Source organism: Pteropus medius, unplaced genomic scaffold (genome assembly GCF_902729225.1).
Source record: "Pteropus medius unplaced genomic scaffold, Ma_sr-lr_union100, whole genome shotgun sequence".
Lineage (NCBI taxonomy): Eukaryota > Metazoa > Chordata > Mammalia > Chiroptera > Pteropodidae > Pteropus > Pteropus medius.
In genome coordinates this window covers 61,365,564-61,393,306 of record NW_024349800.1, presented here as the reverse complement: position 1 = coordinate 61,393,306, position 27,743 = coordinate 61,365,564, and the positions used below count along the sequence as shown (strand labels likewise).

At 39.5% G+C, this 27,743-nt stretch overlaps 1 protein-coding gene and 1 non-coding gene across 6 annotated transcripts in view; both read left to right on the top strand.

Moving 5' to 3' along the window:
* The window catches only part of CPSF3 (cleavage and polyadenylation specific factor 3), a 33,051-nt gene extending 7,219 nt beyond the window's left edge, over positions 1–25,832 (top strand). For 4 of the 5 annotated variants that reach the window (XM_039888085.1, XM_039888086.1, XM_039888087.1 and 1 more), the window contains 14 exons: positions 543–720; positions 2,121–2,210; positions 3,524–3,674; positions 6,100–6,275; positions 7,252–7,410; positions 8,356–8,502; positions 11,467–11,619; positions 14,027–14,135; positions 15,317–15,415; positions 16,533–16,627; positions 18,137–18,224; positions 22,932–23,001; positions 23,874–23,970; positions 25,649–25,832. In XM_039888085.1, coding sequence (XP_039744019.1) covers positions 543–720; positions 2,121–2,210; positions 3,524–3,674; positions 6,100–6,275; positions 7,252–7,410; positions 8,356–8,502; positions 11,467–11,619; positions 14,027–14,135; positions 15,317–15,415; positions 16,533–16,627; positions 18,137–18,224; positions 22,932–23,001; positions 23,874–23,970; positions 25,649–25,750 — 1,714 coding nt within the window. In that variant the 3' untranslated portion in view covers positions 25,751–25,832. The remainder of the gene's footprint in view (positions 1–542; positions 721–2,120; positions 2,211–3,523; positions 3,675–6,099; positions 6,276–7,251; positions 7,411–8,355; positions 8,503–11,466; positions 11,620–14,026; positions 14,136–15,316; positions 15,416–16,532; positions 16,628–18,136; positions 18,225–22,931; positions 23,002–23,873; positions 23,971–25,648) is intronic. The other variant, XM_039888089.1, reaches the window with a different exon arrangement.
* LOC120622202 (small nucleolar RNA SNORA54) lies at positions 9,488–9,610 on the top strand. Its single transcript, XR_005658453.1, has one exon. It is a non-coding gene; the product is annotated as a small nucleolar RNA SNORA54 (small nucleolar RNA).
* Positions 25,833–27,743: the final 1,911 nt, after the last annotated feature.

Genomic DNA, 27,743 nt, shown 5'->3' with positions numbered 1-27,743 from the left:
CGAGGCACAGAGAGGTTAGGTAATTCTCCTTCGACGGTCACAGTAAGAGACAAAGCTGACATCTGGACCCAAGCAATCTGGCTCCAGAGTCTTTGTCCTTCACCACTACTCTCTCTTGTTTTGGAAGTACCTTAGTATAATTTCCAGGAGGAAACTGTGCTACACTTCGTAGAGAAATCTTTTCACATTCTGGTGTTAGAATCTCTGCCATGGTTCAATGTATGTGAGTGAGTTTATCCCTCAGGAGTGCTGGAGCAGGAAAAAAGTTTGAGAAATACTATCATAAAGAGCAGTTTGCTTTAATTTACTGTGTGCTTTACTTAAAATCATGCTTTGTTGCCATATGCACTAAATTTTTATTATAATTGCAGAATAAAAAAGTCCAGAAACTGTCCAAGAGATTAGAAATAGCATAATTCATACAATATGATTTTAAGAAATAACTTCATGCATATAGCATCCACAGACAATTTCTTTGAGTTCAAAGACTTTTTTAAAAATCTTACCCTTAATTCTTTTTGTTGGCATCTTTAAAAATTTAGTAATATATCAGCGGATGACATGCTGTATACTGAGACAGACTTGGAAGAGAGCATGGACAAAATTGAAACCATCAATTTCCATGAAGTTAAGGAAGTTGCAGGAATCAAGTTCTGGTGTTACCACGCGGGCCACGTTCTAGGAGCTGCCATGTTCATGATCGAGATCGCAGGCGTGAAGGTACCCTCTAGCTCTGGCAGTTCCTGCCCATGAGAAATCAGTGCAGACCTTTATGCCACGAAGGCGTTAGACTTGTGAAACGTCCAAACACTGAAACATAAGATAAACAGGTCGATACTTTTTCCTTTTAAATATCAGAATCCATACCCCACGATAATACTTTCTGTGTCAAGATTGAGAAAAGAGTAAAATAAGCAGCTCAGAGAGTAAAGCTCCCTCACACTGCCATAGCGCTAACTCCTTCTCAGTGTCCTTCAGAAAACTGATTAGGGAAGAGCGTTCTTTGTGGTCGCATGGATTTAACGTTAACACCTGATTTGTCATTCATATCCTCTTGCTGTTCTAGCTTTCACATATAAGCCCTTGCGTAAGTGAAAGGAGTTCATCAGAAAGGATCTTTGCAGCCATCCTTAATGAAAAACACTAACAGAAGTCTCGATAAACCTGTGAAAATGTAGGTGCACTAAACAGTAGTCCCCAACCTTTTTGGCACCCAGGACTGGTGCTCCTATGATAATCTAACGCCTGATGATGTGAGGTGGAGCTGGGACCGTGATGCTGGCGCTGGGGAGCGGCTGCAAATATAGATGAAGCTTCGCGCACTCACCCACCACTCACCTCCTGTCATGTGGCTCGGTTCCTAACAGGCCACAGACCCGTATTGGTCCGTACTAGTTGGGGACCCCCAGACTAATAGGTATCAAGACTGACTCTAGCACAGAGCTCTTAACTCTGGCTACACAATAGGACCAATTAGGGAGCTTTTTAAAAGTGCCCGTTGAATCAAAATCTGTGGCTTGGCCCTTTTTTTTTTTTTTTTAAGATGATTCTTATGTGCAGCCATAGTTGAGAACCAGTTCTCTAATGTAACATTGTTGTAAATTTTTAACAGCTGCTCATATAGTATTTGAAATTTTATACATTGAGTTGCCCTATGTATTACTAAATCATTCTTGCTCTTTTCTCAAAGGCACAAAAATTAGCAGAAAATAGCACAAATGCACATCTAAATTCTCATTTGAAATTTGGTGCATATCTTTCAATGATTTTATCTTCCATTTTGGATGGTTTTCCTGTATACCTCAGATTTTTTCCTCATCATGCCCTTTTTCTCTAAGATGTTCAAAATAACTCAAGTTTACTAATATACCGATTGTCTTTGTGGGATGATTCTGGGAATATATTATTTCCATTAGTTAGATTGAATAATTGAAACACTGCATGATCTATGACCGAATGAAGTTACACATTTTGAATTGGACACAAGCATTGAATCTAAATTTCATTAGTTGTAGGCTGTTTTTCTGTTGAACTTCACTTTCGGATTTTATGAGCTAAATATACTCACTAGTATATTTGGAACCTTCCAAAATCCTAATCTAGCTTTATCTTTTCCACAGCTTTTGTATACAGGTGATTTCTCAAGACAAGAAGATAGACACTTAATGGCAGCTGAAATTCCTAATATTAAACCTGATATTCTTATCATTGTAAGTATTAGTACACTGTATTATAATTAGTATAACGTAAGCGAATTTTTTCTAGTGGCAAAAAATATTGTGATCTCATTTTTATAATGTGTTATTGGATATAAATATGTATCCTTTTTTAGTATAAAATTTTAAATTTTTGGCTTCTCTTTGTAGTGCAGCTCCACTTTCTTGCTATTAAAATGTATTAACTCAGTCTAATATCGGAAGGGATGTGCTGTCTCCTAAATATTTTTGTCTAGGTGAATTACCCCAAATTCATAGAACATCTTACGGGTCGTGCAGAAATGATGTGGCTCCACTGCCTTTGCTGTGGTGACTCTCTTTGGCCTGTAGCACTTACAGATTTATATTTGTGTGTCCTGTCTGCCTGCTAGGTTGCAAGTCCCAGGAGAACAGAAAAACCTAAGTATACAGAAGCTTTTGGGGGCGAGGGGCTGGTGAAGAGCAAATTAATAAATGTGTGTTGGCGATAGTGAGGTCAGGGACTGGGAGAGAGGTCTTTGGGGCCCACGGTGTATATAGAACATCAGGTATTTGCTTCACAGTGGAAGAGCTTTGGTTGAAGGTGAAAGTCTGCTTCTCCCTCATCACCGACAGCATCACCCACCTGCCCTGGTCTGAGGGCCCAGTGCTTATTGTTGTCCATCAGCAACATGTCGTAAGCAAATTCAGTTTGGCTCAGCTCATGGTATACCCACCATTTAGGCCAACATTAAAGGAAGACTTTTTTTAGCCTTCAGAAAAAAATCGTTATTTTCATCCTGTCTGGAGCTTCAGAGCACTACTTCTCGAACACAAATGTGCTTGTGTGTCACCCGTAAAATGCAGGTTCTGACCGAGTATGTCGGGGCTGGGGCCTCAGGGGCCATACATCTGGTCAGCTCTCAGGATGCCAGTCAGTGCACCACACGTCAAAGGATGTAGGGGATATTCTTAACGGAACTGTAAGAAATGGTACCTGTTTCTGATTCAGAAGCTTTGACTTATCAAAAGTGGGAGAAATATCTTTTCCCAATCATGGAAAACAAAATGGTATAAAAAAGAAAAAGAGCTAAATTATCTTGAGCAAGGAAGATACACTTTTAGATTGTTCTTGATTGCATTTTCTGAAAAATCCCTACTACTTAGCCAGGTCTTAATTCCAACGTCCGTATTCGTTCCTTCCAGATATTATTATAACAACATGTGTTCAAGTAAACGACATGCTAATGGAGAAGTGAATGGCGCTGCCTCTGCGTTTCATTCATGTTTCACTTTTGTGTTCTTTGGAATTGTCAGTCCGCCTCTCACACTTCTGATGTGTCATTTAGGAGTCAACCTATGGGACCCACATCCATGAGAAGCGTGAGGAGCGAGAAGCGAGATTCTGTAACACGGTTCACGATATTGTAAACAGAGGGGGCAGAGGCCTCATTCCCGTCTTTGCTCTTGGAAGGGCTCAGGAGCTGCTCTTGATCTTAGGTATGCCTTTTCCTTTTCATTCAAGAGAGTCTCAAATCTCGGAGTGCCGGTATAGCAAGCCGATATTACATGGCATTAAATAGATCAGTCGCCTTTCCAGGCTTCAGGTTCTGCATTTAAAAAATACAGCTTGGTGCCAGTAAGAGCTCAGTGCACTCTCGTGCACTGCTGTTGGGAATATAAAAGGCGTACCTTTCTGGTTGCCATCAGCATCAGAAATCTTAAAAACTTGCTGCCTTTTGACCCAGCATTTCCACTTGGCAATAAACGAAATGCACAGAAAATTTTGTCAGTAAGGGTATAATCATTTTAGTATTTTTAAAGAAATACATCAGTAAATATCACATTGTAAGAAAAAATCATGTTATAGATGAGTAGTTATATATTTTCACATAAATGTATTAAGTGGACCAAAAAGTAAGATTTAAAACAGCATGTACTCTGATCCTAGTTAGGTAAAATTACACAAATGACTGTAAAGATAACAACGCTGGATAGTGAGAAAGTAGATGATTTCTTTTTCATTTTCTGCTTTTCTCAATTTTCCAAATACTTTGATGAGTGTGTATGAATTTTTATAATAAGAACAGTGAGTGTCACTTTTTGCATGTATTTGTATTAATGATCTCTTCGAACTCAAACATTCTGTGATTTTTGGGAGGTAATGCACTCTTGAATAAATGCTAAGTGCCTCGAATGTATATAGCTTCCATGTGAAGAACTAGAATCGATCTCATCTTAAGCTCTTGCTCTCAGTTCTTACATCTCTGAGGTAAGGATAAATAGTATCCCTGTTACTCTGAAAAGGAAAATAAGGGAAGGGGAATGACCAACCTCAGATCAAAAGCAACTCTGTAAGAGAGACAGGACTCGGTAGAAGGTAAATTTTCTAAATGCTAATCCAGCCCATTTTTCTCTTGGTCCTGACTTGGTCCTTCTTTCTAATTGCAAGTTACATTTGTCCTTAGAAGTCTTAAAACGGAAATTCTCCATAACAAAGTAATCTGAGCAGAGGAGATTAGGAAGATGTAACTGTGTCGTCACCATCATTGGGGTTGCCAGATTTAGCAAGAAAAAAAAAAAAAACAGAACAAGACACCAGTTAAATTTTAATTTCAGGTAAATAAGTAACATTTTAACATAAGCGTATCAGATATTTAATATAATTTCTTACAATAAGAATTTTTTGTTATCGGTGCTTTTGTCTGGCCACCCTGCCATCAGAGTGTACGGTCCCTTTTATGAACCGGCGCTGCGCTGTGCAGCCGCTCGCTCCTTTTCCCTTAGAGTCTTCTCGTAATGTCACATGGAAAGAGGATAGCCGTTTGAATCACTGGTTTCAAATCTCATCTGTGATCTAGCCACATGACTGACCTTGGACAAGTTATTTGAGTTTTTTAAAATATTTAAAATTTGTTCATAAAAATACACAATGTAAGCGATTGTGATGTGATGTTGGGATGTAGTATACTTTGCAAGGTATTTGAGAAGTAAGAACATATATAAAAACTTTGACACAACTAAAAATTTTAGTTACATCTAAAAAAACAAAGCATAAATAGATAAACCAGAGGGCAAAGAAGGAAATATCATGATAGGAAAAGTCCTTATCTTTATATAGAGTTCCCACTTGTAGATCAGGTAGAAAAATAACATTCCCATACCATTCAACCTTTTTTTACTTTCAGTTTCATAGTCTATAAAATGGAGATAAATTTTCATAAGGTGGTTTTGAAAATTAGAAATAATAAATGTAAATTGTATATAGGCTTTTAATACATTTCCTAAATACAAGTGCACCTAGTAGAAGAAATGATATGTTTGGCCATACTACCCTTATAATATTTTGGGATTTAATGAGGGTTTCTCTAAATATCAACTTTCCTTCAAAAGTATATTGCCCACTGTTTTGATTATCAGAAACCGGTTAGCAGTTTTTAGAAAATAAAGTCACAGAGTAATTTTTTTTTTTAAGTGTTCAAAATAGATTTTAATTCATTTGGCAGTCCTATTTTGTAATTAGCCAAGTCTTGTTATAAAACTAATTTCGATAAGTCTATTTGAAATATTAATAATGCATTTCTATTTAAAACCATCACAGAATTCTGTGTCTCTCTGGGGTAATAAGTTATGGTCTCCTATTCAGAGTGAACTTCTACTGAATCATTTTTAAACGCTTCCACATCTCAGGACCATGGTCACAGCATTCTTTTTAGGTCATGTATAAGTATTTAAAGATAAGTTTTGGTTTTATAAGTTTAAATTTGTAAGACCACGTTAATTTTTCTCAACCTCTTTAAAATATAGGTATATGCTTTAACTTCTTGCTTGTCTGAATTTTAAAAAAATTATATGTGTCATTTGTTATTTGAACTATTTTCCCCACATAATAAAATCACACTTGTTTCTCGTAAAATCTCTCTAGATGAGTACTGGCAGAATCACCCAGAACTCCACGATATTCCGATATACTATGCGTCGTCTTTGGCCAAGAAGTGTATGGCAGTGTACCAGACATATGTAAATGCCATGAATGACAAAATCCGCAAACAGATCAACATCAATAATCCCTTTGTTTTCAAACATATAAGTAACCTCAAGGTGAGTGTTTGCAGGAGAGGGACGAAGGATGGCTGAAACACGAGGAAGTCGCAGCGGGAGATGCCTGTCGTTGGTTCTGCGGCTGAATCCTTGCTGGTCTTACCTTTTCTCTAACAGGCATCACTTTTCTGAAAGAAATTAAAAAATTAGCAACTGGCATTCTTCTTTGCTTAAGTGTGTTTTGCCACTTCTTCCCAGTCTCCATACATTCTCAGTATTTACGGTTGCTAATAACTTGAATCTCCTTGCCGTAGAAATAAGTCCTCGTGAGAAGAATATCTTGTTATGTTTTTTTATTCTTACTCGAAAACCAAATCATCTTTGATGATTAGCACTGCAAATTCTATATGAAAATTTTCATGTTTACTTTTCTAGAGCAGTCAATAAAGTCTGATTTCTTTAATTAAAAATATCGTTTCATTCAAACTAATGCTCTAATCATAGTAAAATAATGCCCAAAATAATTCAAGTTATAGTCTTCCAATTATAAATAGACTCTGTTCATAAAATATTATTTTTTAAGTTAATTGCTTAGGAATTGAGCCAAGTTTTCCCTAGAAACAATGTTAAATTTTCTGGTTAGATTTCTAGGCCAGCTCAAAATACCACGAAGTATGCGAAGCCATTGCGAGTCTTTGGGGAAATTCAGAGTTCTATTTTGGATGGATAGAAGCCCTTTTGACTCTTCCTTTTAATTTCTGCCTTTATGCTGGGCACTGAAAATGCTCCTCATGGTCCCCTGGCTACCAGTACAAGGTCAATGTGAACTAACTGCTTTTTGTCACTTTATAGCATTCCTAGTCAGGACTGTTTAGGAAGTTGGAAATTAGACTAAGTGTTTACTAGTCTTGTCAAGGCCCTTTCAGTTGTGTGATCAATTTTTACTACCTCACTTTTTGTGACTCTTTAAAAATAAGGAAAGCTTTGTCAAACTTTGGTATCTAACATGCTTTTACCCTTCCTTGTTCTCTCTCAGAGCATGGATCATTTTGATGACATTGGTCCCAGTGTCGTAATGGCCTCCCCAGGCATGATGCAAAGTGGCTTATCCAGAGAGCTCTTTGAAAGCTGGTGTACTGACAAGAGGAATGGTGTCATTATAGCAGGGTACTGTGTAGAAGGGACACTTGCCAAGGTCAGTCATAGTCTTAGACTGTTGTGTTACCTCTAATCACAGTTGCAGGGGCGGCAGTATTCTCAGTTTCTCATTGAGGTACTTCATTAAATTGTACAGGTTTTAATGTTTAAAAATGAGAATGGGAGTAGGTAGCTGGAGCTGTTCATGAGGCGGAGGAATTAAAGCAGGTGCTGAACGCACAGGCAGATCCACAGGCGGTTGGTCAGCACAAGTCTGAGAAGCACTTATCCAGCTGCAGTAAAAATGGAAAGGAACCCATTTGAGAAGAACACGTGGAAACCCTCATCCGATGAAGAAGAGACTGCTAACAAGTAGTCTCTTGAAAAGCTGTAGATTGTGTTTGGGCCGATTGCCCATCTTCCTGCTGCTACAAAATGGTTGATACCTCTGGGAGGTAGGCGTCGATGTGCAAAACCTTAGGGGCAGATTCTGAACATCCGAGCATCGCGTTATTCTTATCTATTCTTATCGAAGAGTTCTATATGTTATTTTTTTAAATGCATTATGATTGCCTGTTTTGATCATCTTTATTACTTTATCTTATTTTAAGTCATTTAGACAGTTGGTTATGTATTTAAAATAGACTTCCTGAATAGAAATACCACGGTCTTTTATATAAATCTTCTTAATTGGAAAGTGACTTTTTAGAGCAAGAGAATAGTTGTGAATACAGATTTGCCTTTCTAACCATAAGAATTATAATTTTTTACTTCTAGCACTAAATATATTGACTTTTACTTAATCTGCTTTTCGGATTTAATGTCTGCTTGATAGAGAAAATAAGTATTTGGTATTTACTAAGTCAACAATGTTGGGATGATTTTTATGCTTCAGGTCCTAAATTTAACATGAGTTCAGGGCTGCATGAAAAAGCAGAAAATGTACCTTTTCGTTTGTAATTGCATAGTTTATTTGTTTCATTATTTTTCTTGTTTTTAACAGCATATCATGTCTGAACCCGAAGAAATCACTACCATGTCTGGACAGAAGTTACCACTGAAAATGTCCGTTGATTACATTTCTTTCTCTGCTCACACAGATTACCAGCAAACCAGTGAATTTATTCGTGCTTTGAAACCGCCTCATGTGGTTAGTCTTATGAATTTTACTTATAGTGTTAAAGCTGGGGGAAAAGTATACCCATGAAACTGCATAGCTGGTTCTCAAATCAGTCACCACCTTCTGCTAATGTAGCACTTTAAACACAGTGCCTGCACTTGCACTTGGACCTGACCTTCATAGCTCCCCTTTGAGTTAGGCAAGCTGTGTGCTATCATTTCTCCGTTTACACGGGTCACCTGTTCAGATCTACCAGCCCAGACTCCATTGTCCTTTCTGTTATTTTCTGATGCCCTCCCCAATAACTTAAGAGCACAGGCCTTACAATGGGGCTGTACTGAAGTCTCCATCCCTTACTTGCTGTGTTATCATGGACAAGTTACAGAACTGCTCTTACCTCATTTGTAAGTAGGGATAATACCTTCTGGGGTTGTTGTGAGGACTAAATGAGAACATACAGCTAAAGCACAAATTCAGTGTCTGGCGTGTGGTAGGTGTTTAATAACGTGGAGAAAAGATAAAGACAAGTCATTTATGGTAAGAGTTAAAGGTGCAGATAGGTATGAAATACATAGCTCCTTATTGATGTGATTTCATATTTTTAAGTTTCAAGTAATTATGAAAGTAATTTTATTTTGATGGGATTAGACAGAGGGATAAGCTAGAATAAATAAATAAATATTTTATACACACACACATATTTTATTTTTTTTCCCCATCTTTAATTCCCACCCCCCACTTCCACCCCTGACCTATGGATGTTGCCATTTCCCCTTAAGAACTGGATCTCTGAAGGCAGGGCGTCTCCCACACACTCACGGCGTGCACACGGGGCCTGGCGCACCCAGGGTATGGTCCGTGGCTCCACCTGGGGCACAAACCCAGGACCTTCTTTGTGTAAAGCAGATGGCTAACCACTATGGCTAACCACTAACCACTATGGAGCCACCCCCATATATATATTTTTTAATTAGAGGGACACTGATGGTTCATGTGTCTTTAGAAAACAGACGGAGAGCACTGTTCGTGACCTGTTACTCGGTCAGTGGCTGACGGGTTCCATTCCACTGGGACAGCAGTTCCCATGACACTTGTCTGACTGACTGGTGGCTCTCAGTGTCAGGTCTTGGAGACAAAGTTCCGGGCGGAGGGGGAGAAAACAGATGAAGTACCCTTTCTGAATGTGTTGAAAAGTAGTTTAGAGGAAATGGCATTTTGTTGATTCTTTTTTTTAATTTTTCTTTATTGTAAAATATATAAAACAAGATTTGCAATTTTAACAATTTTTAAGTGCACACTATAGTAGTGTTAATTATATCCACAGTGTTGTGCAGCCATCACCACTATCTGTTTGCAAAACTTTTTCATCGCTCCAACAGAAACTATTTATTAACCATAGTTCCCCAGTCCCTCCTCCCCCCAGGCCCTGGTGACCTCTGGTTTATTTGCTGCCTCTGTGAATTTGCCTATTGTCGATATTTCATATAAGTGAAATCATACACCACTTAACATAATATCTTTAAAGTTCATCCGTGTTGTAGCATATATCAGAACTCCGTTTCTTTCTGTGGCTGAATAATATTCCACTGTAAGTATAGACCACATTGTGGTTATTCATCTGTTGATGGACACTCGGGTCATGCCCACCTCTTGGTTATTGTGAATAGTGCTGCAGTGAACGTCGGCTTTTGTGTGTCTGTTTGAGTCCCTGCTTTCTGTTCTTCCGGGTGCATACCTTTGAGTGGCATCACCGGATCATGTGGTAATTCTGTGTTTAACTCTTTGAGGAGTCACCAAACCGTTTTCCACAGCGGCTGCACCATTTCACATCCCCCCAGCAGTACCCCAGAACTCCACCTGTTATTTCCCTTTTTTAAACTACAGCCACCCTAGTATTTGAATCACAGCCCTCTAGTAAGCATGAAGTGCTGCCTCGTTGTGGCTCTTATTTTCATTTTCCAGACGACTAACGAATGATGTTGTGTATCTTTATGGGCGCTCCTGTCAGTTTCTAGTTCTTTCAGGCATGAAAGAACTGTGTATCTTTATGGGTGCTCCTGTCAGTTTCTAGTTCTTTCAGACGCCGTGGTGGAGAAATCGCTCACCTACTCATTAGCATCATAGCCTGTCGAGCTAAGTTGCAGCATAGGCAGCTCATCGGTGTTTTCTAGTGTCTGTGGTTGACTGATATCCTCCCGGATTTGAAGGCCGTGGTGGAAAGGTTGTTGAATGGCCCTTTCTCTCCGGAATCACCACCTCATCCTCAGTCCAGTCTCATCGCTCTCCAGACGGTCTGGGCTGTCGGTTTAAATTTCTGGATTGAATTTGATGCTTACCTTCCTCTAATAACCAAGCCAGCAAAAGCATATCTACACAATAAAATAACAGTGTTGGTGATAACAGTAAACAATAGCTAGCATTTATTAGGTATTCGGCATGTGCCAGGCACTGTACTAGTGTTTTATATGTATCGGCTTGCTTACTCCTCACAACCAACAGCTGTTCTGTAGATGAGAGAAAAGATGTTAGGTAACTTGCGCAGAGTTACACAGCTAGTAAGTGGCAGCGCCAGGATTTGTGTTAAAGCACCAGGCCCCAGAGCCAGGGCTCTGCACCGCTAGGCCCAGATGTCTCTGCCTGCTAGTGATGCTGGACAGGTGTCTGTTAGCCCAGGCAGGAAAGTCACCTGGCCCAGTGCGCGCGTAGAAGCCTTGGAAGTCTGGCTTCCACAAAGTTGTGTGTCTTGTTAGTGGCAAAAACTGGAGTAGAATAGGAATTTCTTTACTCTCTCTTGAAATATTTCCACATAAGGATCTTTTAGAGCCAAACAGAATGAAAATGTCTATACAAGTATGACTGGAGGTCCTTTTAAGTAGGGATGTAATAACTTCAAGTGTATCGCCGTATGATATATTTAACTAATTCAGATAAGAGCCATTATTGATCTAAACTAAGGGTCTTTCCCTGTGCTCTTTTAAAATGTATTCTATGTAGATTTTAGTCCATGGAGAACAGAATGAAATGGCCAGATTGAAAGCAGCCCTGATTCGAGAATATGAAGATAATGATGAAGTTCACATAGAGGTTCACAATCCTCGGAATACAGAAGCAGTGACCTTGAACTTCAGAGGAGAAAAATTAGCCAAGGTAAAGTTGTGGTTTCTAATCCTATTCATGTCTTTTCTTCAGAGAAATGTATACTTTTTAAGAAAGTCAATCATTTTTTTTTATCACGTCAAGGTAATATGTTTAACGATGATTTCTTTCTACTCAGTGTAGTGTAAGAACTTTATTCTTATACTTTTCAGGCTTCTGATTCTACTAACTCAATTTTTCACATGGAAAATTTTCAAATAAATGATATCTTAATACAGTTGAATTTGATAGCTTCTTAATCCACATCCTCACTTTTTATTCTCATGTCTAAGGGTAAAGAAATGTCCTTACCTGTTTTACCTGATTTTTTACTATATCCAGTACAGTATTCGGTCCACCTCCTATCATTCTCCCTCAGAATCTAAATAGGCCCACAGCTCTAAGCATATATGTCTGGGAATATGATGGAATTCATCAAAATTTGTCTTTTTGAGGATTAATCATTTTTGATGCTGAAATATAATATTTTCAGAATTTAAAAAAGAAGTAGTTGAGAAAAACCTTGCCTGGCATTTTAGAAAGATGCTGCAAGAAGCCTGCAGTTTTATCCTGTTATCGAAAATCTTAAGATCCCACTAAGGGAAGCTCTGGAATGGTCGATGTGAGGTTTTAAGCATCAGGCACGTGTGAACGAGCAGCTTCACAGCAGTCTTCGTATGTAAAGAGCTGGCCAGAGGGAGCCGATTGCCGAATAGCCTTTCTTGCACTGAGTTTGAAGGGGCGGGAAATTTGCAAAAGTTAGGAAATGTGGCTTTTGTTGCCAAAGAAGAGCAGATGGCAGTATTTACTCCTGAGTCTTCCTGTTCACAGAGCTTTCCAGGGGCCAGTTTAATGGAACGGGCCTTCTACCTGTGGAGAAATACGTTTCTTTGGAAATCTAGAGCTGTATTTCCCAGACTCTGCTGGTCGCAGTGTGAGGAGAAGAAGAAGAGTTTTGCAGTGAGACAATTTAGGGGAAGCTTAGCCGAACAGAGTGAAGCTAAGTTGATAGCAGGACTTTCCAGAGATTTTCTTAGGCCGTCGCGCATTATAAATCCTCAAGAAATGTCGTGTGCAGCATTTAAAAAAATTTTTTTTGGCTGTAGAACTAAGAACATAATTTTAAGTATATGTCATTGTTATGTTTAACTTTGTATATACATAGAGACACCATTGTCTGCTCCCCACATAGTTTCATATTGGAGTGTTCTCTTTTTTTAGCCATAATTTTGGTTATTTAAAATGATCTTTAGTTATTTTTTTCCCTCAAACACAATAACCTTACTTAGAGGAAAGTTAGATTCTTGGGGACCATCCTCAACCATGTAAAACAGAAACAAATGAGGTCAAGAAAATCAGATCCACGAAGAACTATCAAAAATCCATAATACTTTAGTTTCTAGAAATGTCAGGCCAACCAATTGTGCATATGTTAACCAGTCAGCTCATAGGAAACGAGCACACACGTGGACGAGGAGGGAGGCTGCCGCCAGCTGCAGAAGGCAAGTCCAAAGACTGACCACTCAGTCCCGCCCTCTGAGCGCCTTTATTCCCCAGGCAGACAAGTACTCCCACCGTGTCAGCACGTAGGACATCACTGTAGCCAAATCAGTGTCCTGGTAGCAAAGCCTTTTCCTTAAATCTCCATCATTGAAGGAGAAAATAACCCCGGGAAATCCGTTACAGTTATAAGAACAGACGTACTCACTGCCTGGCTGCCATTTTTCCTGACTTGATTAAAGATAAGCAAGTGTGAAATGCACTGTCTTTGAGGTCTTTGTCCTCTCTGAGTTCATTTATTTGTAGTTGAGAGAAGTTATATTTAAGAATGTTGGGTTTCATGTTTGTAAAGTTTTCATTTTTCTTAGGTTTGAACAGTCATTACTGTTTTAAAAAGCTGCCTCTCACTTGTGTGGGTTCTCCTTGCCTTTATCGACCTCTGTGTTCAGAGAGGCTGCTTTGGGTCTGGCGTGGACGTGAGTCTAGCATGGACGCGAGTCTAGCGTGGACGCGCACCTGTGTGTAAGGGGCTCCCTCTGTGTACAAGGTCGAGGAGCAGGCTGAGGGAGCACGTGCATTTCCGGCCGGCGCTTGCTGTCCTTCCCACTGGAGCTGTCGAGAGCTTTCTGAAGCCCCAGCTTCTAGTAGGTTTACTTGCTTGCTGAACTGATTGGAACTGAATCAACATAAAGATTCTTGCCAGATCTGCCCTGCGACTCTTCCCTTTGGTCTCATAGCTTGTTATTGCCCGAGTCGTAGGGGTATGTGACATTTCCTGTGTTTCATGTTTAAATTCATGTGTCATTTTCCTAGTTCGAATGTCTAACGGTCATCATTATGACTGAGTACCTGAATCAGTTGGACTTTACAAGTTTCTATTGTCTTCAAGTTGTTTTGGGTTATTATTTTTTTTTAATAGGTCATGGGCTTTTTAGCAGACAAAAAACCCGAACAAGGCCAGCGGGTCTCAGGAATACTCGTTAAAAGAAACTTTAACTATCACATCCTTTCTCCTTGTGACCTCTCCAGTAAGTATACTATGAAATGTCATATATAATTTAATTTTAGCATTGGAAAAAAAATCTGTGAAAACTTCTCTTATCTACTGGCCACATTTTAAATAACAACCAAATAATAACATAGAAATACATGAAAACTAATCCACTTAGCTTTATGGTGGGGGAGGGGGCGAATCTTCCTTGAACTAGTGAAACATTTCAATTCTTTATGAAATAACTTCTTCATTGGAGACGTAAATTTACCTCTAAGGCAGCTTGTACTCCTGGTGACCCTTTATAAGCCTGTTTCCTCCCTTTCACACAGAGTACTGTACTTTTATTCTCTGAAGTTAATGTTGGACTCCCCACCCAAGCACTTTGATTTTCATGACCTGTAGTTTCATGTCACTCGCTGGGCCTTTGTGTTCTGTGCCTGTGTAAATGCTAACCCATCACTTTTGCGGTAAATATGGTATTATCTTCGAGTGAATAACTGCTCAATTTTACTTATGTAGCACTTTTATTTATTTATATCGATTTTATTTATATAGTAAATTCGAAGTGCTTAATGAAGGAATAAGAAATAGCAGCTGTGTGTAGGTATTCATCTGCAAGGTAGGCCATCAGGAACAAGAATATAACCTGTTCCTTTATTCAGCAGTTATTGAGTTCTTACTCTGTGCCAGGTCCTGTGCTAGGTGCTAAAAGACTAAAGATTTATTTAAAAACACAGCCCAAGCTCTGGAAAAGCTGTATTAATGAGAAAAGCATCCTTGTCAAGAGCTGATCACAGTACTGACCAGTGACACACAGAAGGGCATGATAAATATGTGAGGAGACAGGGGCCGAGAAGAGTAGGAAAAGCTTTGCAAATCAGGCAGCACTTGTCGCATGTGGCAAAGGGTTGTTAGGAGTTGCCAAGCAGAAGAGTTGTGGGAGGACAGCTGGCTTACTGGCTTGGAGACGTTTGGGGACCTGGTGTGTTCAGGAGAGTGAGGGTGCTTCCTCATGGCCAGAGCATAAAGTTACTAGTGCACGGTAGATATGGGGGGCAGGGGTCAGTGTAGGATGGGCACAAATTAGGGAGCATGTTAGCTTGAAAACATATCCTCATTTACTTTACGTTTGCTTCTGTTTACTCCTGGTGTGTTTGCAGATTGTATTTTGTGGGATTGTTTCTTAAAGTGTATTTACTCTGGTTTCCTCTTCAGATTATACTGACTTGGCCATGAGCACTGTAAAACAAACCCAAGCCATTCCATATACAGGTCCTTTTAATTTGCTCTATTACCAGCTACAGAAATTGACAGGTGTGTATATATTTATTGAAATTCACTTAATTGCTTTCTGTTTTTGAGTAGAATAATTATATGTCTAAGAAAAAATATTTAATTTTGGTTAATCGTCTCAGAATTGCACAAATTTTCTTTTGTACTTCACTTGGTCGTGTTATCACATTTAGGTGAACATTTTGAAAATTTACACATCGATTTTTTAAAATCTCATTATGCCTTTTAAACTTGATCCACTTAAAATTCTAAAAATATCAGTAGTCTTTGCTCTTTGTGTTTAAAATCTAATTTACCTACCCAGATTTTATCTGTTTCTTTGCTTTGTTCAGTGAAACAATTTTTCTGGTCCTATTAGTGCCATTGGAAACAGCAGGATTTATGAGAGCGTGTGACGAGCCAAAGGCCAGGAAAAGAGTAAAACCTCCTGCTTTCGTATTAGACCATGCCGAGTTAGAGATTTCTATGCAGCAACACAGTGCAGGGCAGGGACTAAGGAAAGGTGTGGCCTCCCAAATAAGCAGGAGTACTTCAAGCTATGTTATACTTTCTGTTACTATGTTCTTAAGTCAAAACAGACTACCATAAAACAAACCAGTGGAAAGAATATCTTTTTTTACCTCAGAACCTCATTAGAATTATAGGTCATAGCATAGGAAGTCAATAAAATGTCTGCATTAATCGTTAATTAGAAAGCACTAGGAAGACCAGGAAAGTCTCATCATCTTGGACAATAGAATTACCCTGTGGGATGAGTAAATCTTTGAAGACAGAGGTAGAAGTGACTGCTGGAAGTTGACTAGTCTCATGTCGAATGTTAAGATGCTGGTGACTAAATGTTATACAAACACGGATGTTCGACAGTCATCAAAGTTTGCTACGGATAAAATGTTTACTGTCTAAGGTCAATCCTGTCTAGTTATATGAATTTTTATAATGCATGTTGAAATCTTTCAGTTACTATAAGCAATTAATATAAAACTTAACTTAGCTATGTAAATCTGATTATATAAGTGAGTTATTAAATTTTTTTATTATATATTAGCTTTATTTCAGCTGTCCCTATAAACAAATGAATAATTTTGCCTCTGGAAGATTATCAGAAAATTATATACTTCTTATAATTTTTTTCTTTCAGGTGATGTAGAAGAATTAGAAATTCAAGAAAAACCTGCTTTGAAAGTGTTCAAAAATATTACTGTAATACAGGAACCAGGAATGGTGGTACTAGAAGTAAGATAAGATCATTTACCTAAACAAGGAGGGGAAAAAAGTTTTCAGAATTCACCTGTAATTGTAGAGAAAATTAGTTTCTTCCCATTCAGGAAAAAATTGTTGGAAAGTATTTGTGTGTATAGTTTTCTTTCCAAGATCAGCTTTAAATATAACATAGCTAGACATTTTATATGTAGAAATAATAACAAATGAAGACTTCATATTTAATATGTGTAATGAGCAGAGGTCTCAAATGAGTAAGTCTGAACTGATTTTGTGGTACCCTAGGGTGTCTTCAGTTATGTGAAAAGAAAGTTCTCAAAATAATAATCTCATTCTGTTACTTTAAAACTTGTCATACAGCAAAGAGAATGAAATTTTGCAGACTCAAATAAGCAACATTAATATGACCCAAATCCACAAAGGCAAGAAATTATTAATTTAGGTAAATATGGTTCCCACTATTAGAATTTTAAACTCCTGCTGGTAGAATTTGGCACCCAGACAGCAAATGAACTTGATGATTGATTTTTATAGGTTGGCATCTGTTAAGTTAAAAGAATGATTTTCCAAAATAGACCCTGGAACTGAATGATCGGGGGCGGGGTCCACGTGTCCGTTTGTAAATTGTATGCAAATTTTCCAGCTATATGGCCAGGGGTTCTGTTTATACATACTATTTTTTAAAACAAAAAAGATCTTCCAGCTTGGGTCCCACTGCAGTTCTGTGATTGAAGTCTAGATTTGATTTATAAGGCCAAAAATAACCAAAGAAAGTGTCCAAAAGAACAGTTAGTTATCTGTAACATGACGTTACATACAATAATATCTAAAACATTAATATCCAAGAAAGGAGAAAGTTGTTAGAGACGTTACTTTGGCTCTTCTGCTAACTGCTGTTAAAGAATGTATGTTTGTTCCCTAGAGTTAACATGTCAGAGAAGATCCTAGGGGAAGTTTTTCAAGGGCCTCATATTGCTTGTAAAAGTACTCTTTGGAGAGAGAAAAGCAATAGGGAGGGCACTATTTCTGAAATACTGGTCTCACCCTAACTTGGCAAACATAGAAAACTTTCTAGGAGCACTGGGTACCTGGAAGAGTGCCAGGGCTTCAAATGAGAAGCAAGAGGAAATGTGTAAAAATACTACCTTCTTACGATTCTGTCTGTGCTACCGAAACATAGTGATTGGGAAATAGTTTGAATCCCATTTCCAGCGATGACTACTTATGTTTTCTTACTCAAGTCACTTTTGAGTCCATCTTCTCCTTTATCAAATGAAGACATTATAAGAATTGGATGAGATAATGCATGTAAAACACTTGCCTCGAAGGAAGCTCACCACATTTTACTGTTATTAAAAGAAAGAAGTCCAGCATTGTTAATTTCAGCAAACAGTGAATCAGTTAACTTCAGTGAAAACACGAGACACTAGTCCCAGGTGCACAGTCCGGGGAAGGGTGGTGGTGGTCGCAGCTTCTGTGCTTGGCCGTCGTTGACCCTCCCTCACTCTGCCTTTTGCTCTGCAGTGGTTGGCAAACCCTTCCAACGACATGTACGCAGATACCGTAACAACCGTGATACTAGAAGTCCAGTCAAACCCGAAAATAAGGAAAGGTACACAATGATTTCGTTTTTCATTTATTATACATGCATTTCATTTTATCATTGAATTCTTTCACTTCTCCCATGGTTCTGTAAACGAGAAAGCAGAAAGTAGAATCCTAAGGAACTTGAAATCTCCTGATTTTTTTTCATTCCTATGACCTTTAAGATGCAATATATGCATAACGATGCACATTACTAATATTTCACTATTTATCCTAGGTCTTTGTGCTATAAAAATCTGGTCACAATTAACACCAAGATAAAATCTCTTAGTGACAGTTCTTTTAAAGACAGTTTAATCAGAAATTCCAAAATATCACTATCCTAAGCCAGCATGTCTAATAGGAAAATAGGCTGCTACGTTCCTGTCTAATGAAACTTGTGGAATAGGATGGACTCTCCCTATGGGGCAATTTTGCAATAACTTTGTTTTTTCTAAGTAGTAATTTTCAACCAAAGAAAACACCAGTGAGCATATTTTTGTTATTTCTTTACAGTTGGATTTTATTTTATACATAATTAGTATAATCCATGTCTTAAGGTGTGCGTTGTTGGCATATAAGGCAGCCCCATTTTGCTCCTAGGGGAAGAAGGCACCCATGACATATCCTGGGAGGCTTCTCAGCCTTCGCCTTTCATGTGGCATCCTAGGGGAAGTTCTATCAGATGTTGTTCTGATAGAATATTTCGCTTTTTTAAAATTAGGTAAGTAGTTCTGTGATTTCAGGAGAAAAAAAGTTTAGCTGACTACTTCATAATCCATCTTCTTGTAACTGGCTGAATCTATACTATGAAATGAACAAATACCCGGAGAAGTCTAAATTACTCACTTGAGTTACCTGTAAGTGTTTGAATTTGTTTTGAGGAATAGTCGTAAAAATTATAATTTGGACACCATTTGATCACGTGTTTTAGCTGAGTTAACTAGTGGATAGCGGACCCCCCCACCTGCCCCCCGTGTGCGTGTGACAGGAGATGGAGCTGTGCGTTTCTACAGGCCACAGAAGAACTTCCCAGCTACTGTCACGTGGTGTGCACTGTCACCGTCCTTGCCGTGGCACACAGGTCCATCCACGACGGAAGTTTTAAAGGCAGTTGTTAGTTGGCTCTTATTTCATTGCTTTACATTTTCTGGTCTCAGGTGATAAAACCATAAGGGATAAAGCGCAGGGCGGCGCTGCGTGGGGAGGAGGCCTTTCACAAGGTCAGCAAGGTCAGACCCAGCGCAGGGGGCGAGGGACAAGGGGCAGGGGCAGGAAGGAAAGGACGAAACCCGGAGCTGTCAGTGGGCATGGCGTGCCTTTTAGTACTGACGCCCAGTTCCCTGCGAGCACAGCTACTGCGTAGCTCAGGTTCGTTCCATTCAAATCAAACGCTCCTGAATCAAACTGTGTTCTATCCTCCAAGGCAACTCTTTTGTAAAATGAAGTCGGTTCTGTGATATTTTTGTCAGATATTTATACACTGCTCTGAAAAATAAAATTTCTATGCAAAAAGATTTTCCTGGGCCAGTTCAGGTGTTGGTAGCCTTCAGCTCTGCCCGAGGTGCTCTAAGCCCATTTCCATGCTGCGTGGTGGAGGATGGTCACAGAGCATGAGACTGAACTAAGCTGTGAGGATGTTGTCTGCTGTTCTGATGCAGGCTCCACCTAACGATTACCCTGAAAAACACAAAAGATGCCGTGGTTTCACAGATAACCACCAAATATTTAATGTCTGCTGTTCATTAAATATTTAATGTGAACTGTCACCGATTGGTTTGTCTTGATCTTGGGTATTGTTCTTATTTCTCTAGTTCAAAGTGGAAATGTACTTTATCTCTGATCTATGGTAGTTGAATTAAAAGCAACTATGACATTATTAGTGGCCCATCTTACAGTAATAATAACATAAGTGTTTCTTCAGATGATCGGCCTCTGGGCGTTTCAGCAGAAGTTTGTTGCAGACGAATGTCAGTAGGCTCTTTCCACGAGTTCATCGCGTTAAACTGGCGGGCTGCCTTCTGTTCCCTAGTTCTTCCCCGCTTTGCGGTGTATCCAGAATGAGAATTTTTATTCTTCTGAAGCAGTGAGGTGCTTTGTATTTTTATTTAACATTCACTCGACAGCTATTTATTGAGCATCTGCTGTTGGCAGGGATTTTTCTAGGCGTTTACTGAACATCAGTGAACAAATCAAACAGATTGTTGCCCTCTGCGGGCCGGCACTCAGTGTGGGGCCAGATTGTGTCGGGCCTGCATGGCCATTTTAAGGACTTTGGACTTGTAGTCTGAGTGAAATGGGTTACATTGTAGGGTTTTCAAGGGGTTCCTCTTCTGCTTATTGAGAGCAGACTGTTAGCAGAGGTTCCAGCAAGGGGCCTGTGGTCACCCAGGCGGCAGACAGGCTCAGTGTTGGGCGGCAGTGGTGGAGGCAGCAGAGGTAGTTGTGTTCTGGAGGGATTCTGAAGGCAAAGCCGGCAGTATTTTCTGATGGATTCAGTACAGGGAGTGAGAGAAAGAAAACAGACAAGAAGAATTTTAAAAAGATGCAAAGCGTGTTTGCGGTGTATTAGCATGGGAAGCCGCCCCTGGGGCTAAGCGATGGGCTTTAATAAGTAGAACTTGCTCCTTCAGAAGATGAAAAGTATTGCAGGGAGGGCACACCCTTCTGCTACACATGAGGAATTTGAGGACCTTCATGCTAGACATTTATTAGTTAACTGATTGGCTTTATCCTGTCCAAATTGGGTATTTTAACATTGGAGAACAGAGTCAGTGGCTGGGGCCCATGAGCCAAATCTAGCCCTCTACTTGTTTTTGTAAATAAAGTTTTATTGAAACATAGCCATGCCGTCCATTTGCATATTGCCAGAGGCTGCTCTCTGAGCTCCTACAGCATGTGGAGTAGTTGTTGCAGAGACCGTCTGGTCCACAAAGCCTAAAACAAGATCTGGCCATTTATAGAACAAGTTTGCCAGCTCAGTTCTAGTGGCACCTGCTATGAAACAGACTGATTCTTTGATAGCATTTCGTTCCTTTTTTATTTCTTAGTCCGTTGACACTTCAGTCCAGATTCTGCAAACACTTGCATTTGTACCTGTGTGTGTGTATTTACCCCCGAGTTCAATTTCTATATCTCCCCACCCCCATTCTCACCAAGGACACATAGCAAAGCGTATACATTTTCAGAGTGTACTCTTTATGGTCTTCTATCCACTGTGTTTTTCCGTTTTACGCTGCATCTGTTTTTAGCATGTCTGCGTCCTGTTTTGACACAGACCTACAAAGGGCAGCTATATGTGTATAATTGTATGATTTCACATTTGGTATAATGTCATATCGGAGGAGTTTCTTTTAATATATAGTTTTATAGCTTAGATACTTATTTTTCAGTAATGTATTTTATGAGATTTTTTTACATATAAATTAAATGCTTATTTAATACTTAATAATAATGGAGTTAAAGATTATAATTAAGGTATAAAGGTTTTATTATATAGCTTTCTTGGCTGGCATCTGGTTAGTCGTATATTCAATTAAAACTCACGAGTTAAAAACAGAGTAACTATGATCTGAATTACAGAATAATTTAGGAGAAACGACAGTTTGGCTCTTTTCTACCACAGAGTAAGAACCACCACAGTCAACTTCAGAGCATTTATATCACTCCCAAAAGAAACGCATACCTTCACACACACACACACACACACACACACACACTCTCTCTCTCTCTCTTCTCTCTCTCTCTCTCTCTCTCTCTCTCTCTCTCTCTCTCTCTCTCTCTCTCTCTCTCACCCAAGCCCAAGGCAACCATTGATCTACTTTCTGTCTGTAAATTTGTTTGTTCTGGACATTTTATATAAATGGAAGTATATAATATGTAGTCTTCGGGACTGACTGCTTTCACTCAGCATAATGTTTTCAAGGTTTATCCATGAATGAATTGTAGTATGAATCAAGACTTTATTCCTTTTTATGGATGAATAATTTTTTTATTGTATAGTTATACTACATTTTATTTATCCATTTATTAAGTGATGGACATCTAGGTTGTTTTACCATTCATTTATGAATAGTGCTGCTATAAGCGTTCAGGTACAGGTTTATGTGGATGTAGGTTTTCATCTCCCTGGGTCAGTACCCAGGAGTAGAGTCATATGTTCACTCTGTTTAACTTCTTGAGGAACTGCCAGACAGTTCATCCTGCATGGTTTTGCTGCTGGTGATGGGCTGGCAGGTGCTTAGTGATGTGTGGGGCAAACTTGCAACCCCAAGTCAAATGTGGCGTATCCTTCTGGACCGTCAATTACTTCAGGGGAAGCTAGGTAATCTGACGTCAAGTGATTTTAGATAGTTTGGTAAGAATTTTGGGTGCATTATACATAGTGGAATGTTAAATGTATGTAACATTTTAGACAAAAGACTTCAGAGATCTTTGGGCTTGGATGTGCCCCTAACATTCTTGGAGTTATAATTTCACTCACTTCTGCTCATAAATGAAATATGGGAAACATTGGAAATAAAATTTAAAATAATCTTAAGTGTCATTTTGTGGTTTTTTAACAAGAATGTGAAACGAAATGATAAAAATATTAATTTGCCTCAGCAGGTACATGATATGTATGCATGTTTGCCTCTGGTAAATCACTCCATCAGTAACGATGTTCTGGTTATTGATTTGGAAATTATTCTAAATAGGAATTTGTAAACTGAACTCTGCTGCTTTTTTTTTCCAGGTGCAGTACAGAAGGTCTCTAAAAAATTAGAAATGCACGTTTATAGCAAGAGGTTAGAGATCATGCTGCAGTAAGTGTTGCCCCCGGTATCACTCAAGATGGTGGCGGGGGAGGGAGCTGGGTGGTTCTGTTGCCTGTGTTTCTGTCAGAAAAGCAGTTCGAACCTCTAGCTAAACACTCTAGCTAATTCTAAGTACCTGTGGCTGTGTAATACATTTTACTTAATTTAGAGCCTCAGGCTTAGCTGCAGCCCAGAGTAATCTTAACAGCTCCATAGAAGGGGTGGTCCAGGTGATGCTTTTGGCTACTTTTGCCCATTCCAGCGTGCAGATTGGGCTGCTGTTTGCAAATGCCTGTGTAACTTGTGACAGGGACGAATGTGGAAATGAATGACTTAACTGTAGTTTCTCTATGACGGGGATTGTCTTTATGACTTCCCTGTCCCCACCACCAGGCACAGCACCTGGCATGTAGGAGATGCTCAGTGAACACAGGGTTTAACTCCAAGGAGGTGTTTGGAGGTGATTAAAAGGAGCAGACAGCCAGGGGATGTGGGACCAGTTCAGCCCTGATGCCTGGACTGGAATCCCAGCTCTGCTGCTTACCAGCCCTGGGCTTTAGGCAGATCACTTTCCTATGTCTTGTTTTCCCACCTTACCGGAGTTATTACAGGTTAGAAGCAGGTATATAAAGTGCCTAGCACAAGGCCTCTTGAATAGAGCATTCTGAATAAATGATAGCCGTGTGTTCGATCTGCTTTATGAAATTAATAAAATATATGAAGGTAAACAAGTATAGCTCAAGTAAATATAAGTATAGATACAAGTGTTCTACTTCAAAACTAAGGCCTATTTTCAATATTATTTTTCCCCAAATATATAAAACTCTACTCCACATATTTGTAAATGCATTTTCCACTGATGTATCTTTGTTTATCTTAAGGGACATATTTGGAGAAGACTGTGTAAGTGTAAAAGATGATTCTAGTCTTAGTGTCACAGTGGATGGAAAAACCGCCAACATAAACTTGGAGACACGGGTATGTAGCTGCTCCACATTTCAATCCATTTAGAAGATAAAGTGAAGGCAAAAATAATCTGATGCCACAGCTAAGGCACTGTCTCTGCGCTTTGGCACCGCCTTTCGTTTTCCTCGGCGCTGGTGGTTTACGAGGGCGTTGTCGGTGCAGGTCGAGTGTCCCACTCTCGCTCTTCATTTCTCACCTGCCCGCCGTGTGTCGCCATGTTGCTGCGCAGTGTGCATTCCCCGGGTGCGTGTTACTCCGTTGTTTTTCTTTTACGTAGTACGCCTCCATCCACCTGCGCATGCCTCTGCCTGGGCGTCCAGTCGATTCGGGGCTTTTCAGAGAGGCCGCTCTTCTGTTTGTACCAGCAAGATCCCAGCAGCTTTTACAGACAGTATTTGAGAGTATGGGGCCTACTGTGGTCTCACACCAGCAGATCTTGCGTAGTTATTTCACAAGAATGAACGAATAAGTATATTTCCTTGCAGGGTTGTTTTGAAGATGAGAACAGTTATGCTAAACAAGTAACATATGCTTTAAATTTCTTTTGTATGTTCTTTTACTATTTAGATGCTTTGAGAAAACAGATTTATTTCACCTCAATAGAAAAAAAAGCTAAGCACATAAACAAGTAATTCATTAGAGAAAAAAATATAGCCGATAATCATGTGAAACAAATGTTCAGTCCACTAATAATTAGTAGAAATACAGATGTAAAGTATGAAATAGCACTGTTTGCTTGTCATATTGGCACATACTAAAATTTTTAGAGTGCCATGACCCCTCGATAGTGAGAGAACTGGGAAGAGTTATCCTCAAGCGCCGTTTGGGGCTGGGGAGGAGGTTGTAAATTAGCTCTGACACCCTTTCTGCAAGGTAAAGTTTGGTGATAGACATCAGAAATCTTAAAAAAGTAAATACCTTTATTCTCAACTCTACTTACTGGATTGAAGCAAAGAAAATAATTAGGCAAGAGAGCAAAGATATATATTCATGGATGTCTATTTTAGCATTGATTACAACATGAATAGAAGTATATCCTCATACATAGAATACTATATATACAGCCACGTACATGGATGATGACGTAGATTATTAGTGTGCAAATTTGTCCACCGATATAGTTGAGTAGAAAAAAAGTAGTTACACGAAAGCAAGTATAATTATCCCATTTTTGTTTTAAATAAATATATATGTATAGCTAATGAGGTTAGAAGGTTATACACTGAAATGTTAATAGTTATCATTAGGTCATGGAATTAAGGATGCTTCTCTTTCCACAGTTTCTGTGTGAAGACTATTTATGGTATGATAAAAAAATATTTAAACAGCATAGAGTGTTTTGTAGTTGTGAAGTAATTAGAAGACTGTGAGTCTAAGTCAGACGTAATACCGAATGTCGGGAGACGAGTAGATGACCGGACACCGCTCGCTGAGTGATCTGTGGTGCCCACACTGCATCCCTCAGCATCGTTTGCTGGCTCAGAGTGTGGGCTGTGACGTGAGTGTGGTCCCCTAGACTTTCCAGACTGATCTCTCGTCAGACTCAGCCTTGTGCGTCAGGAGTCACCCTGCAGTGCTGTGGTGACCTCCGCCCCTCTAGGAAATGATTGTCCTTGAAGAGTCTTAGTTTATCTTCCGCACAATAATTCTAGACTCGAGGCGAAAGGCTTGTTCGTGTTTCCATTTCCAGGCCGTCGAGTGTGAGGAAGGAAGCGAAGATGACGAATCTCTCCGGGAAATGGTGGAGCTGGCTGCGCAGAGACTGTACGAGGCCCTCACGCCAGCCCGCTGAGGACCTTGCTTCTGTGCGCTGAAACTTTTATAATGCGTGACTTTACTTCTGTGACTTAAAATAAAATAATTAGTTTCTCCGGGGTAGCCTGTTTACTTGCGACAACAAATGGCCATTATTCGAACAGCTTGAATACTGCTAAATTACCAATGAATTTGTCCATTACTTTAGAACTGCTAAAGACACTGCCTTTTACTTTAGAATTTATTGATTCCACATGCAGCATGTATGCAGCTCCCACTGAAACCTTAAAAGTCTGCTCATAGCCAACTGAATCAGAATGTCTTCTTGTACTTTTTAAGAAAATATTATTTGTATTTTTATATCCATATTCTGAATTTGAATATGAGATTCTCACTTAAAACTTTTAAGCCCTTTTTCTATTTCTTCCCTCCTGATACTCCTGCCAAGTTCCTTAATTTATGCATTTGTGAAATTAGGACTTTTGAGATTCGATAATATATTCTTTGTTTAATAGCTACCTATTCAGTTCAGAGATATTCAGAATACAATTTATGACTCAAGCTCAAGGGTATTCACGTATCGGTTGTTGAATTATTTCATGTGTAAATCATTAGTCCAGTTTTCTGAAGTACGTGTAATTCAGACTTGCAAATAACAACACAGACAAGAGTATCTGCAGTGTCTGGCGCTGTTGCTGAGGGAGCAGGCTGCTCAAGGCTGACGTGGCATCCGCATGGATGAAAAGGTCTGACTGTTACCTCCGCAGAGGGAACAAGCATGTGCCTCAACTAGCTCCCTCCCGACACACACACACACACACAAACACACACAGCTTAACTGAAGCATTGCTTACACTCACTGTCAAGCTAAAGGCATCTGTTTTCCAGCCATTAAATTCCATCAGTACTGTTCAGGCCTCACCTTGCCTCACCTCTCGGTGACTTATAACTGTTGACTTCTCCTCCCCAAAGCTTTGATGACAAACTTCAGTGCATGAATCTGACTTTTTACATGAAATGAAATGCATTTATTTCTGTAACGTAGCCTACTTTGTCTTTGGCCCAAACCGAAGGTCTAAATGTCATAAGATTTTTTAAATTTATTATGATAGCTTTTAAAACATTTTTAACGTACAAAAAATACACTTGTAATATCTTAACAATGCAGAATATTTACAGCAAAAAACAAACATGTCCTTTCCCCTAGTCTCTCCCTGAGGTGACCAATTTGAGCTAAGGAGTCTCAGTTGCTCTTGAATCTGCCCCTGTCATATCTCCACGGGGGCTCTTTGCATCCAAGTCATCCTCTTGCCTCTGGCACCTGCCATAACCTGTCTCCTCTCTGTACACAGGCAGACCTGGCAGATCCGGCAGGTTCGGTTCCAGACCACTGCATTAAAGTGAGTATCGTAATCCTTTTTTGCTGGTGGAGGGTTTAAAAAAAAAAAATTGGAGTGCAATAAAGTGAAATGCAGTAAAACAAGGTATGCCTGTAGTTGATTTCTAAATCACACAGATCAGCCCTCAAGCCTCCCCTGCTAAAAACCTTTCTGGGTTGCTTCGTTGTAATTAGGATGAAGTCTAAACACCTGGACTTGGCCTAAAGGGTTCTCAGCCTTAGCTGCACAATGGAATCACCTGGGGAGCAGAAAAAATACCCTGATGCCCACGTGTTACCATCAGAAGTTAAGCTGGTTGGCCTGGAGTGAGGCTCCTTAACCAGCACGTTTTAAAGCTCCCCACGGGATTTTGGTTGAAGCCCAAGAACCACTGGCCTAAAGATTTGGTTCCCCGCTGCATCACGCTGCCTGCCTCTCCAGCTCCAGCCTGTTTCCCAGCAGATACCTCACTTCCAGGCCACAGAAAAGGTATATCAGCTTTTCTGTTACACACTGCTCTCCTGGCCCTTGTGTTTTTCACCTAAAACTGTTGTTTCAAGACACACTTTCTAGCTGGTATTCATCGCAGCCGTCACACGTCATTGCATGGTTGTGGTGAGAAGGACTCCCAGCAAACTTGAGTCGGGCTCC